At 41.4% G+C, this 13735-nt stretch overlaps 1 protein-coding gene across 1 annotated transcript in view; it reads left to right on the forward strand.

Moving 5' to 3' along the window:
- The window catches only part of AKAP13 (A-kinase anchoring protein 13), a gene marked incomplete at both ends in the record, with an annotated part of 153309 nt that overhangs the window by 95958 nt on the left and 43616 nt on the right, over positions 1 to 13735 (forward strand). Inside the window, 3 exons of the mRNA XM_082005025.1 lie at positions 1123 to 1259; positions 7738 to 8084; positions 11192 to 11245. Coding sequence (XP_081861151.1) covers positions 1123 to 1259; positions 7738 to 8084; positions 11192 to 11245 — 538 coding nt within the window. The remainder of the gene's footprint in view (positions 1 to 1122; positions 1260 to 7737; positions 8085 to 11191; positions 11246 to 13735) is intronic.

Here is a 13735-nt window from a genome sequence, read left to right on the forward strand (position 1 = left end):
CGATGGTGGAGTCGCTCCCATCGGCTGGGCTGCGGCGAGGGTGTTTGGTAGCTGCTGTCAGGCACAAGTTAAGGATGGGGAGGGGGAAAAGTTAGCTTTGAGCTACCCAAACCTGTCGTAGTTGCATGGATGTGTAAGCTTGACGTCGCCAAGGGTGGAGTTAGTCAGGTGTAATTTAAGAGTGAACCAATATTTTGTTGCCCTGGCTCCTCTCCAGGGAGCTAAGCATGTTTTGAATCTGTTTAGTTAGAGCAGATTGCAAAATAACACCTTTCTTTTTTTCCAAAAATACTAATAATTAGAAAATATTTTGAGCTGGGAGAAAAGAATGTTCAGTTATTGCCAAAATTGTCATTAACACTTTGCCTGAAGGCTGAACAAATGAAATGATATGTAGGCATTTTTTATGCACATACATGTCTGTTAAGGTTTCTGGAAAGGAAGGGCTTTCTCAGTGGCTGTAGTTATTTCTGTGCTGCTGATCACCCCAATACAAGCAGCTGGAAGCATTTTAGAAAAAAGAGATGCAATATACTTATATGTCAACTTCAGGAGTTATGAAAGCTTGACAATTTTAAAAAATGCTTTATTTTTGAATCTTAGAAAAGTAAAGCTTGTTATAGAAGTCATACTAGTATTTTTTCAGTAAGAAGTATAAAAGAAGGAATGAAATAATCAACCCCTTTCCAAACTGGCATTTAGAGAGAATTGATTGGTTTTAATTGAGAAAGAAAGCAAATATTGTCAAGTTATAGTTCTACATTTATTGAATATGAATCTAATTTTGCAGTTGCTGCAATTGATGGGAAACATCCTGTTATGCTCAGTGTGGGGTACGCGATGTAGAGCATATTTATCAGTACCTCAAGCCACAAGCATATATGGCTGTTCAGTGCAGAATTTGTGTTTGCACAATGTACTTTGATGCATTAAAAAGGAGTTTTAAACTCTTGAGTAAGTTATTTGAAAGTGTGCAGGTACAGTTTTAGGAGGTGAACACAATTTATAAAGCTGTCTTTACTGTTGCTTTTAAATCCTGGAGTTTACTGAGAATATGCAAGCTGGATGTATGGATGCTATAGAAAGCATCAGATCGTAACCCTTTCTGCTTTGCTCCCGTAGAATGTGAGAACTTCTTGGAGGATGGGCTGAGTAGCGTCTGTGCCTCATCACAGGGTGTCCTTAAAAGAGAATCCGGGAGCGAGTCTGACCTCTTCCCCTTGCCTGGTGATGGGATGGAAGACCTTGTCTTCGGAAAGGTAGGAAAGCCAGGTTGGGATATGGTTAAAGAAGCTCCGAGGCCTGATTCGATAAACCCGTACTGCAAACGCAAATCATCTTGGTTTCACTGGTGAGTTAGAAACCTGGAAGTGATTATCCTGGAACAGAATAGATGGGAAGGATCTAGTCCCCTCTTTGGATGCAGCAACATGAGGGATGTATTTACTTGCAGCAGAATTCCAAAAACTGTGCAGCCTCCAGTGTTAAAAAGATGAAAGTAACTGTGACTGTCCAAAAGTAAATCAGGCACTAGAGGAACAGTTGAAAAGGTGGGGTTTTTTGCAAGGTCATTAGGGATTGCACAGACGGTATGAAAGCCGTCTTTAACTCATATAACAAAGAGCTTTTCTCCAGCAGACGATGACCTCTGCACTGACACCTTCAGAATTATATACTGTAATTCTCAGAGGAACCGATGTTTTTCTGTAAATTCAGTGTGACTCCCTGGATAGGAAGGAAACACTTGCTCTAAATACTTAAGGTCGATTCCAGTGAATAGTTTTGTTGCCTAGGTGACATACCTCTAATGTCTTTTTGCATGCAAGTGGAAGGAAAATGATTTCAGGTTTACTTAAAATCAACAACAGAAGTCATTGCTAACCTTAGTCATCCCTGTGCCCTTTGAATTGCTCATGGCTGAGAAGGGGAAGGAGGAGTGGGTGAGACCTGAGGTATAGAGACAGCCTCCTCAACGGAGGATGCCTCCCTTTAGCATCGATCTTGTGCCATCTGCATCAGAGCAGCCTGCATTTATTTAGAGGGTGATTAGCTTATGCTTTTTAACAGTCTACCTGCTGGTTATTTATAGTCTTCTTGCCATAAGTAGGTGATGAAAAAACACCCAGAAAGAATATAGTGATGCAGAACCAAAGGGGATGTGAACCTTCTTCACAGCAGCTGTCACATTGGTCTCAGCTCCATGAAATCATATGCTTAGGTTCAGCTCCAGCTTACCTGTTCGAGCAGGCACAGTTCCTGCTCTGAAAAACTAAACTTTCGGAGTAAGTTTCACACTTGCTTTCAGAGAAATGTATTTAATGAGACAAAATTCTGTTTGCTTAAATCAAATCAGATGATGGTGAATATTTTCCAGCGGGATGGGAAACACCACAGCCCTGGCTAAGTGATCTCATGTGCTATAAATGAACAGTAAAGTCATCCTTAATGCATGTGGTAGGGCACAGAGCTCACCAGCCTCACCCTTTCCCATCTTACTCTCAAAGTGTTGCGGGACCCTGGATTGTGATAATATAAGGCTGTTTGGCAGAGCAGAAGACTGTCTTCAATTTTCTCGTGTAGAGTAGCACAAATTACAACAGCCGACTGCCATTTGAGCCTGATTTAATGCTTGTATGGGGATGCGTGGGAGAAGAGTGCTGTGGGAACACAGTAAATTTTATGTTGTACAGAATTTTAGCGTGTTCCCTTTGTTTATGGGGCAAATTTGCTTTTGCAAATACAAGAAACAAAAATTAAAACTTAAAAAGAATAGGTAGTGCCATGTGGTAGAGTTGCTGCAGGGAAAAGGAGGAGGTGGTGGGGAATGTGGATCTTCAGTTGCCTGTGGAGAGCGCGCAGAGGGAGGAAATAATTTTCTTTGTAGAAAGGGAATTTCTTAATTTGGCAGCTTTTGCGTTGTTCTTACTATGTGGTGGATTGCAGACTTTGACTACAAATGGGTTCAAAAGGTTCCTGAGTTGAGTTTAGGAAGTTATTCAAAGCTAATCTCAACCTCAGTCTCTTTTTTTGTTTCTACTTTGCTGACTAACTTGATTCCTTGTCTCCTTTCTCAGAATTTATCTGAGTAACTTTTCTACAGTTAAAGTTATTTCCAGAAGGACCAGAGACACTAGTTTAGTGTTGTGAGCTTGTTCCTTAATTCAATATTTTTTTTTTTTTTTTTAGACTACTGAGCCCAGCTGGTAGAAATGCAAGTTATAAATATTTTTAAGAATCACTAAAATAAATGATGGATTTAATCTTTCCTCTGAAAAATAAGACACATGTCTTGGTTGTAGTTGGTTAGTTACAAGCCTATTAAATAGTTCAATTTCCATATCAAATTGGGAAGAGAGAGAACATGGTTATGAACAAAAAGAGGATCCCAAACCTTTCAGTGTCATGATGATTATTGTTATTACTAGTCCTGTTCTTCTTTCCCCTTTGTATGGAGCAAGAGCTGAACTTCTGTACGGTAGAGTTCTTTTTTGTTGTATAAATCCTCCTCTGTTAACTGCTTAGTACATTAAAATAAATTTAGGAAGAGCAAGCCATTGTCTGTCCAGGGTCTTTGGGCTGCTTCCATAGACATCACTTGGTATTCATAGATCTTAAGCCCTCGTTCTATACCAGGACCATGAAGAATTGGGGTCTACAGAGGCAGAAAATCTGCAGAAAATCTACCTGAAACTGTTGCTGGTGTTCAGTGCATGGTCTCCTGACCATCTCCTTGCTGTCTCCTGTGCTTGTGTCCTTTTTTGTTTTTTCTTCTCTAAAGGATGTGTGCTGAGTTGCGTAACGTGAGCTGCCAGGTTCAGAGATCTTTAGCACTAAAACCTGGCTTGTTTTTTCAGACTTTAGAGGCTGTCACTGAAATCCAGCAACCGCTTCCAACGTGAGGTCTAAGACTTCAGCAAAATGTTTTGGTTTTTCTGTCAGCGCTTCATTCCCATGTCCTCGTCATCCTTCTTTTCCTTCTCTGTCTCAGCCAGCCATCTGGGCAGGCTTTGCAACACCCTCCTCCTTGAATGATTAATGCTGCATAAGGTCATTTCTCACAATCATCTGGCAACATCCTGGGGCGTAGCCCATACGCTTTGCTCATCTTAACTTTTAACCTGCCACTGAAATTTAGCGTTACTGGGAAGTTTTTTTAATGTGCCTCTTGGGAAATGATTCAGATGAAAGGCCCTTGGGAAGTCAGGAACCCAGGGATCATTGTCAAAGGAAGGGGTTGCAACTCAACCCCTTGAATTTTGTTTAATTTCTGCCTTTGTTTTGGTTTGCTCAAGGATATATGCAAATACATAAATATTTTGCATTTATTTTTTCAGAATTACTGTTTCTCTTAGAAAAGAACCACACAAAAAAAAACCCAACCACCATGCAAAAAAAACCCAAACCCAAACGAATAAAAGTTTGAAGAGAGAGGCTCTCAGCAGGGGAAGACTCCTCTACTCCAAATCATAAAAATAATGATAAGTAATTAATAGGAGGACACTACTGATGATAAATACTACACTATTTTAGGGATAAAAATACTACAATATTTTAGGGAGCCTAGAGCCATAGGCAAATCCAAATAAAAACTTACTCTTCTAGATTATATATCAAGCAAACCAAAAATGTTGACTCCTTTACTGTAATGGTATGCCAAATAAACTTCAGCATGCCAGCGTTTAATTTTTTCACTTTTTTTTTTGTTTCTAATACTGTAGCACCTTTAATGTCTTTGTCACATGGAAGATCAGGGGACAAAGTAAGTTATACCCCACTGTCCTGGTGATTTCTCTTAACCCTATTTGTGAAGAAGTACGTACGTTCTTTCTCAGAAAATTCACTTTTTATTACTTATCTCATTTTTTCTTACTAGCTTCTCAGCAAGTACTGTTTCTGAGAGCAAAGAAAATGCCCGCTAGCACATATCCATGAAGGCTCTTTTCAGACGTGAGTTTTATGGTCACAGTTAAGGGTTTCATCCATTGAGGTGCAATACAGCAACTTGAATAAAATTAGTATTTCTTTAATGTTTAACTTTTCCTGTAGGAAAAAAACATACTAGCAAACCATTTCTATTCTGCAAAAAGGGTATTTTCTTACTCAAATAGGATTGAACAGCAATGCATATTTACTGGCACTTGGCCAGATAGCTAATTTTTTGCAGAGGTGGCTACAATATAGATGTTTCTTAGATGTGTCAGCCACACTTGGCATTTTGCAGACAGAGTCCTAGTCTTTTGTATTAACTATTTTGCTTTGTTTAAAAAAAAAAAATGCTTTAAACGAAGATAGACTACTTTTAGAGGAGTAAGCACTGGCCACAGGTTCAAGGGAATTGTTGATTGTGTTCTGTAGTCAGTCTGATTGATGTTCAAGGTAAAAATTGAAATGGACCAAATGTATTTAACATTTTTCAAATATCACTTTGAACTGCACTTTACGATAGAAACCCTAAAGCTTCCCTGCTAGGGAAGTGGTTTTTGTTCTGCATTTTAAATTGGAGCAATATTCTTATCTGGGAATTCAAAATTCCTCTTTTTATTCTTAATTCCTCCCTGTATAATTTGATGTTGTGCTCCATTGTTGCTAGATTTGCATCCATATTTGAAGTGTTTCCAGACTGTCTTGTCCTTCCACTGTGCAGCTGGCAGGTAGTCCTTTCTCCTCCTGCTCTGCTGCCCTAATGTCTCTAACAGTATTTTCCCGCATCTCAGGAAAGCGAAGCAGACTATTTCCTCTACTGAAGGAGTATTATCCGCATAATGACAATTTAATCTGTCTGGATTTATGCAATTCAGTGAGCTCTCATCATGACTCATACAAATATCAGATTATCTTGAATAATGCCAAATGTCATCAAAAACTTCACAGGGCATCCATTTCAGTTCTCTCTTGTTTTAACCTACACTTCCTCCTTAAATACGTGTCAAATTCAGTACTTTACATTTACAGTGTAAGTTTACTATTAAAGTATTTACACAAGTTCATTAATATTTGACATTCCTTATCATGAAATTAAGGCTTTTGGAGGGATGTATTTTTAGTGTGGTTTTTAATATTTTGTGTTTAAATGATATGTTGTACTTTTGGTATTGTGCTGTGGGTGCTGTCTTTTTTTAATCTCTTTTTTTCTTTGATGGGTGGGAGAGAGGAAGTAGTGTGTTATTTCAACCACCTTAGGAACATTATTGTGTACCTGTTAAACCAAAATGAGAATATAAAATAGCCAAACTTGAAACAGAGCTTCCCTCTAAATTGTGAAATGTTTGATTAGAATACTTCTTGAACACTTCAGTTTCTTTTTATTCAGGTTAAAAAGCACAGAAAAGCAGAGTGTCTGGAGCATTTAACAGTGCTGGGCTTGAAAGAAGTCAGGGCAGTGGGATCCAAGGTGAGACTGCCGTGGGGCAGCACAGCTCCCGTTCGCCCTGTCCTGCGTGGGTTTTGATGCCCATCTCTCCCTTCTGAGAATGGGATTTTGTAGCCCGTTGTCTTCTGCCAAATGAGAGCTGACAGCCTGCAGCTCCTTGAGCGCTCCGCTTCTGCTGAGGCCCACCGAGCCTGCTATTTGGAGGCAATTAACTGCTGTGGCTTTGCTGAATAGTCTATTATATATGACCTGATGGATCTTTCTGCCTATTATTATTCTAAATGATACAGTGCAGGGCTTTGCAGGAGAATAAATTGAAACTTCCCACGTCAGTCCCTCAGGGCAAACACCATTTCAGACTGAAGCTGATGTCAGAGATACCTTGTGTTGGTTTTTTTTTTTATGCTAGCCATGGGGAACACAAAATATGCGCAGGCTCGTCTTGGTGTGTATGGTCAGCATGTGGCCTTTGGCCAAAGACAAGCAGTTCGGCTTCCACTTACTGCTTTTGGAGCAAACTAAACCAAAAAATTGCAGTATGACTCGAGACCTGTAATACAGGGTGTCTGATCCTGTGGAACGATATTTTTCAATTACAGTTGGATTTGAAAAATGCTGCAAACCCTGGCATTAACTTTCTGCTTAATGGAAAATGGGGGACGGGGATTTAAGCTTTTATTTTTCTGTCTGTTTTCTACTACTGAATAATTGTCCCTTTGTGCTGCATGATGCAGTGGAACAGTATGTTGCCCTTGAGCTCTCGTGGCTGAGTGTTACAAACCCATCCCAGGTCCCACAGGAGAGGCTGGAGTTCGTCATCAGAAGTCACGATGACCCAGTTCCCCATTAATCGCTCTCTGTAAAGCTTGTCGGTTTTATGGCACCTTGACCGATAAGATGTTTGGCCAGAAATGGTGAGAGAAGCAGGATTTTCTGTGCAGGATGAAATGTGGAATTGGAGAGAGGAAGGCAAGCAGAGGACCCAAGCTGGGAGCCCAGGGTTATGGCAACCAGGGACTTGTGAGGTAGAAGAGGTTGCTCTGCAGAGCATTTCAACTTCTTTTGAAACCAGAGCAAAAAGTCTCACTTCTGTGATGGTTAATTTGCCTCATGCTATCAACTAGGAAATCTCTCAGATCATGTGAAGTATAAAATGTTTGCATTTATTTAAAATGTTAAATTTAATTTATTCACTTCATTGGAAGTGTTCAAGGTCAGGTTGGATGGGGCTTTGAGCAACCTGATCTAGTGAACGATGTCCCTGCCCATGGCAGGGGGGTTGGACTAGATGATCTTTGAAGGTCCCTTCCAACCCAAACCAGTATATGATTCTACTTTAATATATTTTTAATATTTCTTATCCACAGCAGCCTGAAGAGGAGCAGTCTGCGTGTGATGTCACCAGCTCCAGTTCCTCTGCAGATGACACCATGTCCCTGGAGAGGAACTCATCCCTGGGCAGCGACACGTCCCTTCCCTTCCCACCAACGGTGAACTTTGTCCAGCCCAAGGACAGGCACAGCCTGGATGGGAGCTGCACCAACATGGTGGCCACAGAGGGAGGAGAGAAGGAAGAGGAGCTGGACAGTATCACGGATGTGCCCACTCATTCCTCAGTCTTACGAAACTCAATGCGACCGCTGTCACCTTTCCGTCGACACAGTTGGGGGCCAGGGAAGAATGCCACCAACGAAGCAGAAATAAATCAGAGGAGGTGAGTGAAGAGCTGCTTTGATTTACTTTGCACCCACTCATGCACACTTATCTAAGCTTTAGGCTTGGCATGATAAAAGAGAACTGAGGATGTCACTTCTGATTGTTTCTTTCTCACTCAACGGGGTCAAGACAACCTCATAATGAATGTATGTTTGTTTGGTCTTTTTAAATTAACTTTCAGGATTAAAGTACTTAATACTTACAGTACACTTGAGCTTTCCAGAGCGAATGGAAATACCTTGGGACAGATCTCTCATTTGAACTGTCACCACACTTCTCTATACGAAGGACTTTGTTAAAGGAATTATCGGAGTGTAAAATTGCTCACAAAATAAACGTAACCATTATTACTCTGATTGTATTAAGAGAGCACAGGCACCGGAGTTTTAAAAAAAGGTGTGGACGTTCCTCATCTGGCGTAGTGGTGAGATGTGTAGTCCCTGTTTCACGTAATGGGTTCCACCACAGTCTCTCATGGACAGTAAGTTCCACCTAACTCACCGCTGATGTCGCTGGTAGTGCCCTGGAAGATTCAAAAAGGAAGTTTTCCCTTTTGTTCTTTCAGAAGATACAAGAGGGAGAGGTGCGACAGCCACGTGAGTGTGTAAACGGTGGTGCCAAGTGACTGTGGGAAGATGTGCTTGGCCCCATATCTGAGTGGGGAGAAAGATGAAGTAAAGGAAGATGCACATCAATAAAACAGTTGGTGTAAGGTTCCCTGCCATGCTCTGCACCGTTCAGCTGCTGGGCGCTTGGGGTCAAACCCTGCGTGTTCTAAAAGCAGTGCAGGTTTGGCCAGTGTTTTTAATGCATTTCACGCTTCCAGAGCAGGAGTAGCCAATTGTTTTAACAGGGTCAGGATGCCATATCCTCCTGTCCCTCTGGTGTACACTTGGGGCTTGCAGAGGCTGCAAGCCCGGGCGTGCAGCGCAGCGCCGCTCTCCGGGCTGCCTCCTGCCATCTTCATGGCCACGGGTCTGCTCTTAAGATAAACAAAGCTGTTGCATTTGGTGATGCCATTAAGTTCAAACTGACTGCTCACAATGGGTTCCTGGTAAACTGTTACTGACCTGTTTGGATAATCCAGTGAGAGACAACAGCCTCCCATCAGAAATGTATGCATCCTTTACACATTAGGAGCTGTGGGTATCACTAAAGGAATATCATAGATCCTTCAGATTTTAAAGCCAATGAAAGATTTATTGTTATTGTTTACCGCTGCCACCTTTCTTTGGCTTCATTCCTGGTCCCCAGGTAATATTTAAATAAATGAAGTAATACCTATCTTTTTAAAGCTACAAAAGAGTCAGCATAAGGTATACATGCAGATTTATGACAGAATGAGTCCATAAACTCATAAACTCATTTGGAGAGATTTATTTTTAAGTGTAGGACCTGTTATGTAAGGATTTCTGAGTGTAATAAACTGCATAGCTGGCAATTACTGCTAACACTTAACAGATGGGGTTAAATTCTCCTGCGTCAGACTTTGGAGGCTGTTTCTGATAGGGGAAAATACATTCATTGTAAATGTAAGAAAATTTGAGTTAAAGGAACAGTAATTATTCTCACATGTTCTTAGATACAGCTTGCTGCTACATAAGGATAGTTGTCACATAGGGTCATTAAGAAAGAAAAGCTGGGTGGGCCTCTGCTGTTGATTCCTGTTTGTTTTTATGTTTCTGTTACAAAGGAATTTGGGTTTTTCGGTTTGTTCTTTTCATATGTGGCTGTTGTGATGTTGAGATTCTGGTTGCTTAGTGAGCAACAACAAATACCGAGGAAGTGAAGCCCAAACAAGGGACTTTCATACAAATCAGTTAAATTTGGGGTGTTTGCTTCTTCATTTATTTCACATGCAGTAGGTAGCTTTCCATTTAAAGGGGAAAAGCCCTTATTGTAACTTGACTTTTGCAAACCTGTGAAGTAACATGGAGCACAAGCCTTAGCTAAGGTTTGTCCTGGTGACGGGCAGGACCTGTGCTGCTCCCACCGCCCTTCACTCCTTGTCCATGCTCCCTCTCCTCCTCTGGGCACCCGTGGCACTTCTTTGCTCTATAGGTGAGCAGGTTGCACTCGCTAAATGAGCAGAAAATGAACGAAGTAAAGTGTAATTGTCACCAAAACCAACACAAGGATTAGAACCAGGCTGCACAGCTGAGAAGAGGAATGAGGTTGCAAGCTGCATGGTCAGCCAAACTGTAAGAGGCACCTCCTGTCCCAGCAAGGGGCTCGCAGCATGGTCCAGGCTCCGTCCACACCAAAAATAGTCTTTCCCCTCATGGCAAAGGTAGCTAAGTCAAGCTTAAATAGAGCCGCTGATACAGGACCCAAAGAGCCTAAGAAAAAAAAAAAAATCAGTCTTTTGTAGGATTTGGTCTTTTCAAGTGTTAAATGTTTTCTGTTTGTAAGAGGGACGAGCATAAAAGTTTGTTCACAGAAAAGATCAGAAAAAATGTAATCATCTGAAACAAAATGTGAAAACATGCGCAGTTCCTCTCCGCTTCCCCTCTCTCCACAAATGCATTTCACGGATAATCCTCATGTCTTCAATTTGCTATTAAAAATACAAAGAAAACTAACAAGGCTGCCACAAAAGGATGTTCATCCTTCAGTTAATTCCTGACATTCATAGCGGATTTGAAATGCCTGTCTTTCAACAATGATGCAGTGTTTTTCATGTTTGGTTCCGAGGAAAGAAATGCCAGCATTTTTCACTGATGGATTAAGCACTGAAAAACTGGAGCTGGTGTTAATCACAGTTGCCAACAGTTACTGTCAAGTAGTTTGTCCTTATCTAATCTTTAAACTGACTTGGCTTTGGCAGCAGCTAAGTTGCAACGTGGTCAATACCTGTGAAGCCTTTTTTCTGTACGCAAAAAACCCCACCAAAAACCAACCAAAACCAAAAACCAAAACCCATATCTATTTGTAAGAGAGGAGAGAAAAAAGAGACTTATTGATTCCTTTTGTATTTAGTTTTGTGCTTTTCCTGTACGTCCATTCCCTCTGTTGTTCATGTGTTGGGGATATTATCCCTTCAGCTCCCATTTGTTCATTTTTTTCCATTCAAGCTGCTGACCATTCTCCATGATTCATTTTCAGTTCAATGCGAGTTCTGGGGGATGGTATAAAGAAGCCTCCCATTCATAGGAGAAGGTACAAAGCCAACTAACGTGACTAACTGTTTTGCGTTTGAATGTCTACTAACTCCATTCTGTCATGTTAGTAAACCTGTAGGACCTCTCCAAGCCTTGGCATTAGAGCTGTGCATCCCGCTTGGCTGCTTTCCCTCTCCAGTCTGACCCAGGGCAGTTTTTCTGCCCCACAGAGCACATGCTCAAGCCATTTTCTCCAGGAAAATATGTTAACAACTTGGAGAAGTCTCAGACAACATTTTGTTGGCCTTTGCCATGTGTAAGAGTTGGAGTGATATTAAAATAATTGTTTACCTGTGAGCATGTGCATCATTTGGATTTAAAGCACATCAGACACTCCTGCCAAGGCTTGCAGGAGGGGCCCCTGGGGAGGGGACGCATCAGACACGATCGCAGAGTTGGAGAATACTCTGCAGATCTAGAGCTGGTTGAATTAAATGGCTTTAATTTTGCTCTTTTGCTGGCTTTTTTTATAACCATCTTCCTAAAAAAATAGAAAATAAGGTGTTTTTTTCCTTTACTTCCATGTGTGTTTTTCTTCTGTATAGCAAACTTCCAGTTCCTCATCCGTCACGCAGATATGCATTTTCAGTCATGTAACCTTTGCATTGTCTGTTAACATATAAAATAGGAAACTTAATTTTTGACACTTTGTCCACAGCAGACATGCGGACTGTCCACACTTACACATTTTTAGTCTAAAATACAAAAGAAGTTTAACGTCTCCCCTTCAGTAGTTCAACCTCTTCTCGTCTCCCACAGACCGCTAGCTCTCCTCCTGTGGCAGGTTAACTCAGGATTTCGCTTCCCTTGAACTGGAAGGAGTTACATGTGTGTGTAAACAAACTACCATATTTCCACGTATGGAAAAAATGTTACCATGTTGTTATTACCAAAAAAATCACTATGCCTTACCATGCATCAGCATAAGTGAAGCCATATGAGCAGTGCTGTACAGTTCAGGAGAGGGCTTTTAAAAAAGGAAAAAAAAAAAGGCAAGAAAGAACATACTTTTTTGCTTCTATGAAGCCACTTTATTTGCATCGCTCTGTGCTGTGGAGGAATAAGTGCAGTGCTCATCACCTCAGCTCATGGAAATGGATGTCTTTGTTAAAGCTCCTCTGTAGGAGCTGTGTTAGTATTTAGAGTCACAATATCCTGAATCACTGAGCTTACACGTAGAATAAAGAAAACATCTCAAATAGGCAACCTAAAATACCTAGTCATATCTGAAATGTGTGGTAATTCTTTCATAAGCATTCTCCCTTTTCTTTTTCCTGGCCTCCCAGACACTTTGGTATCATTCTCTCTAACCCCAGTTGCAGAGCAACAGCCTGAAACTAATTCCAACAGTTTATAGGTTCTCTCACAAGGCTGATGTATATAATAGCTCATCCCCCTCCCCAAGTCATCTTCTGTAAAGGGATTTTGCATGCTCTGCATTGATCTTGTTCAGTTTTTATGGTGTTGCAAACAGATTGTGGGTGGCTCCCCAGCAAGTGTAATTCTGTAAGACTACTTTCCACAGCTCTTGCCAAGGTCTTTTTCCTTCTCTGAGACCTTCCACCACTTCCAGGCTTCCTCCTACATGTGTGCATGCCTCCTCTTCTTCCCTGCTTCCACTCTTTTGCTTCCCTTCCCTGCAGTTTTAGCATTTGGGATTGTCACTATAACATGGCAATGGTCAGGAATAGAGGCACCTTTCAAAGTGTGCTATCTAGTGTAAATGTTGCATCATTTCTTTAACGAGGAAAATCCTCTCTCCTTCAATTAAAAAGTGACCATACAAGAATTACTGACTTTTGCAAACAAGTCAACATAAGCATAGCTCCAAGGGTCCGCCAAGCCCAGTAGCCTTGGGGCCACAAGCAGATGCCTGGTGGAAGCAAGGAGAGGGGAAGCATGGATGATACCTTCCTTGGGATACTTTTGCAGCCTCCATCTAGTTTCTGCCGGGCAGGTTTTATTGACCTGCTGGGAGGCTGAACCCAAGCCTGAGAGTGCAGTCTGAGATGTATGATGGAGGTGGGTTTATTGTAGCCAGGACTTGGTTCTTTTATGGGCTCAAGCAAGTATTAGTCTCCCCATCCCTCACTAATACTTACATCTGCCACCATGGTTTAGTTGGATGATGATGAAGTACTTGGAAATATTGGCATGTTATGGGAAGGTATGTCTTCATGAAGAATACTTATGGTGCCGTGCTAAGAGCTACTGGTGAAGCATGCCTGGAGCTTTGGGGTGCAAAGCACAGGTATTTCAGGTGTATCCTCACTCAGTTAACATCCTTAATAAAACAGGTAGCAATTATCTGAACTCCACTATAGAACACCAACCATCGAACCCTTCCTGAATGTTTCTAGTGTTGTACTGTGTGTGGAAACTATACGAGAACTTGGCATGAGATGATGCAGTCAGTGGCTTTAAACCTTTCTCTGTGCCCTCTGAGGCTTCGGGCACTCACAAATCCCGGCCCAGGGATGCTGAGCCT

Source organism: Phaethon aethereus (genome assembly GCF_964289735.1).
Source record: "Phaethon aethereus genome assembly, chromosome: 12".
NCBI lineage: Eukaryota > Metazoa > Chordata > Aves > Phaethontiformes > Phaethontidae > Phaethon > Phaethon aethereus.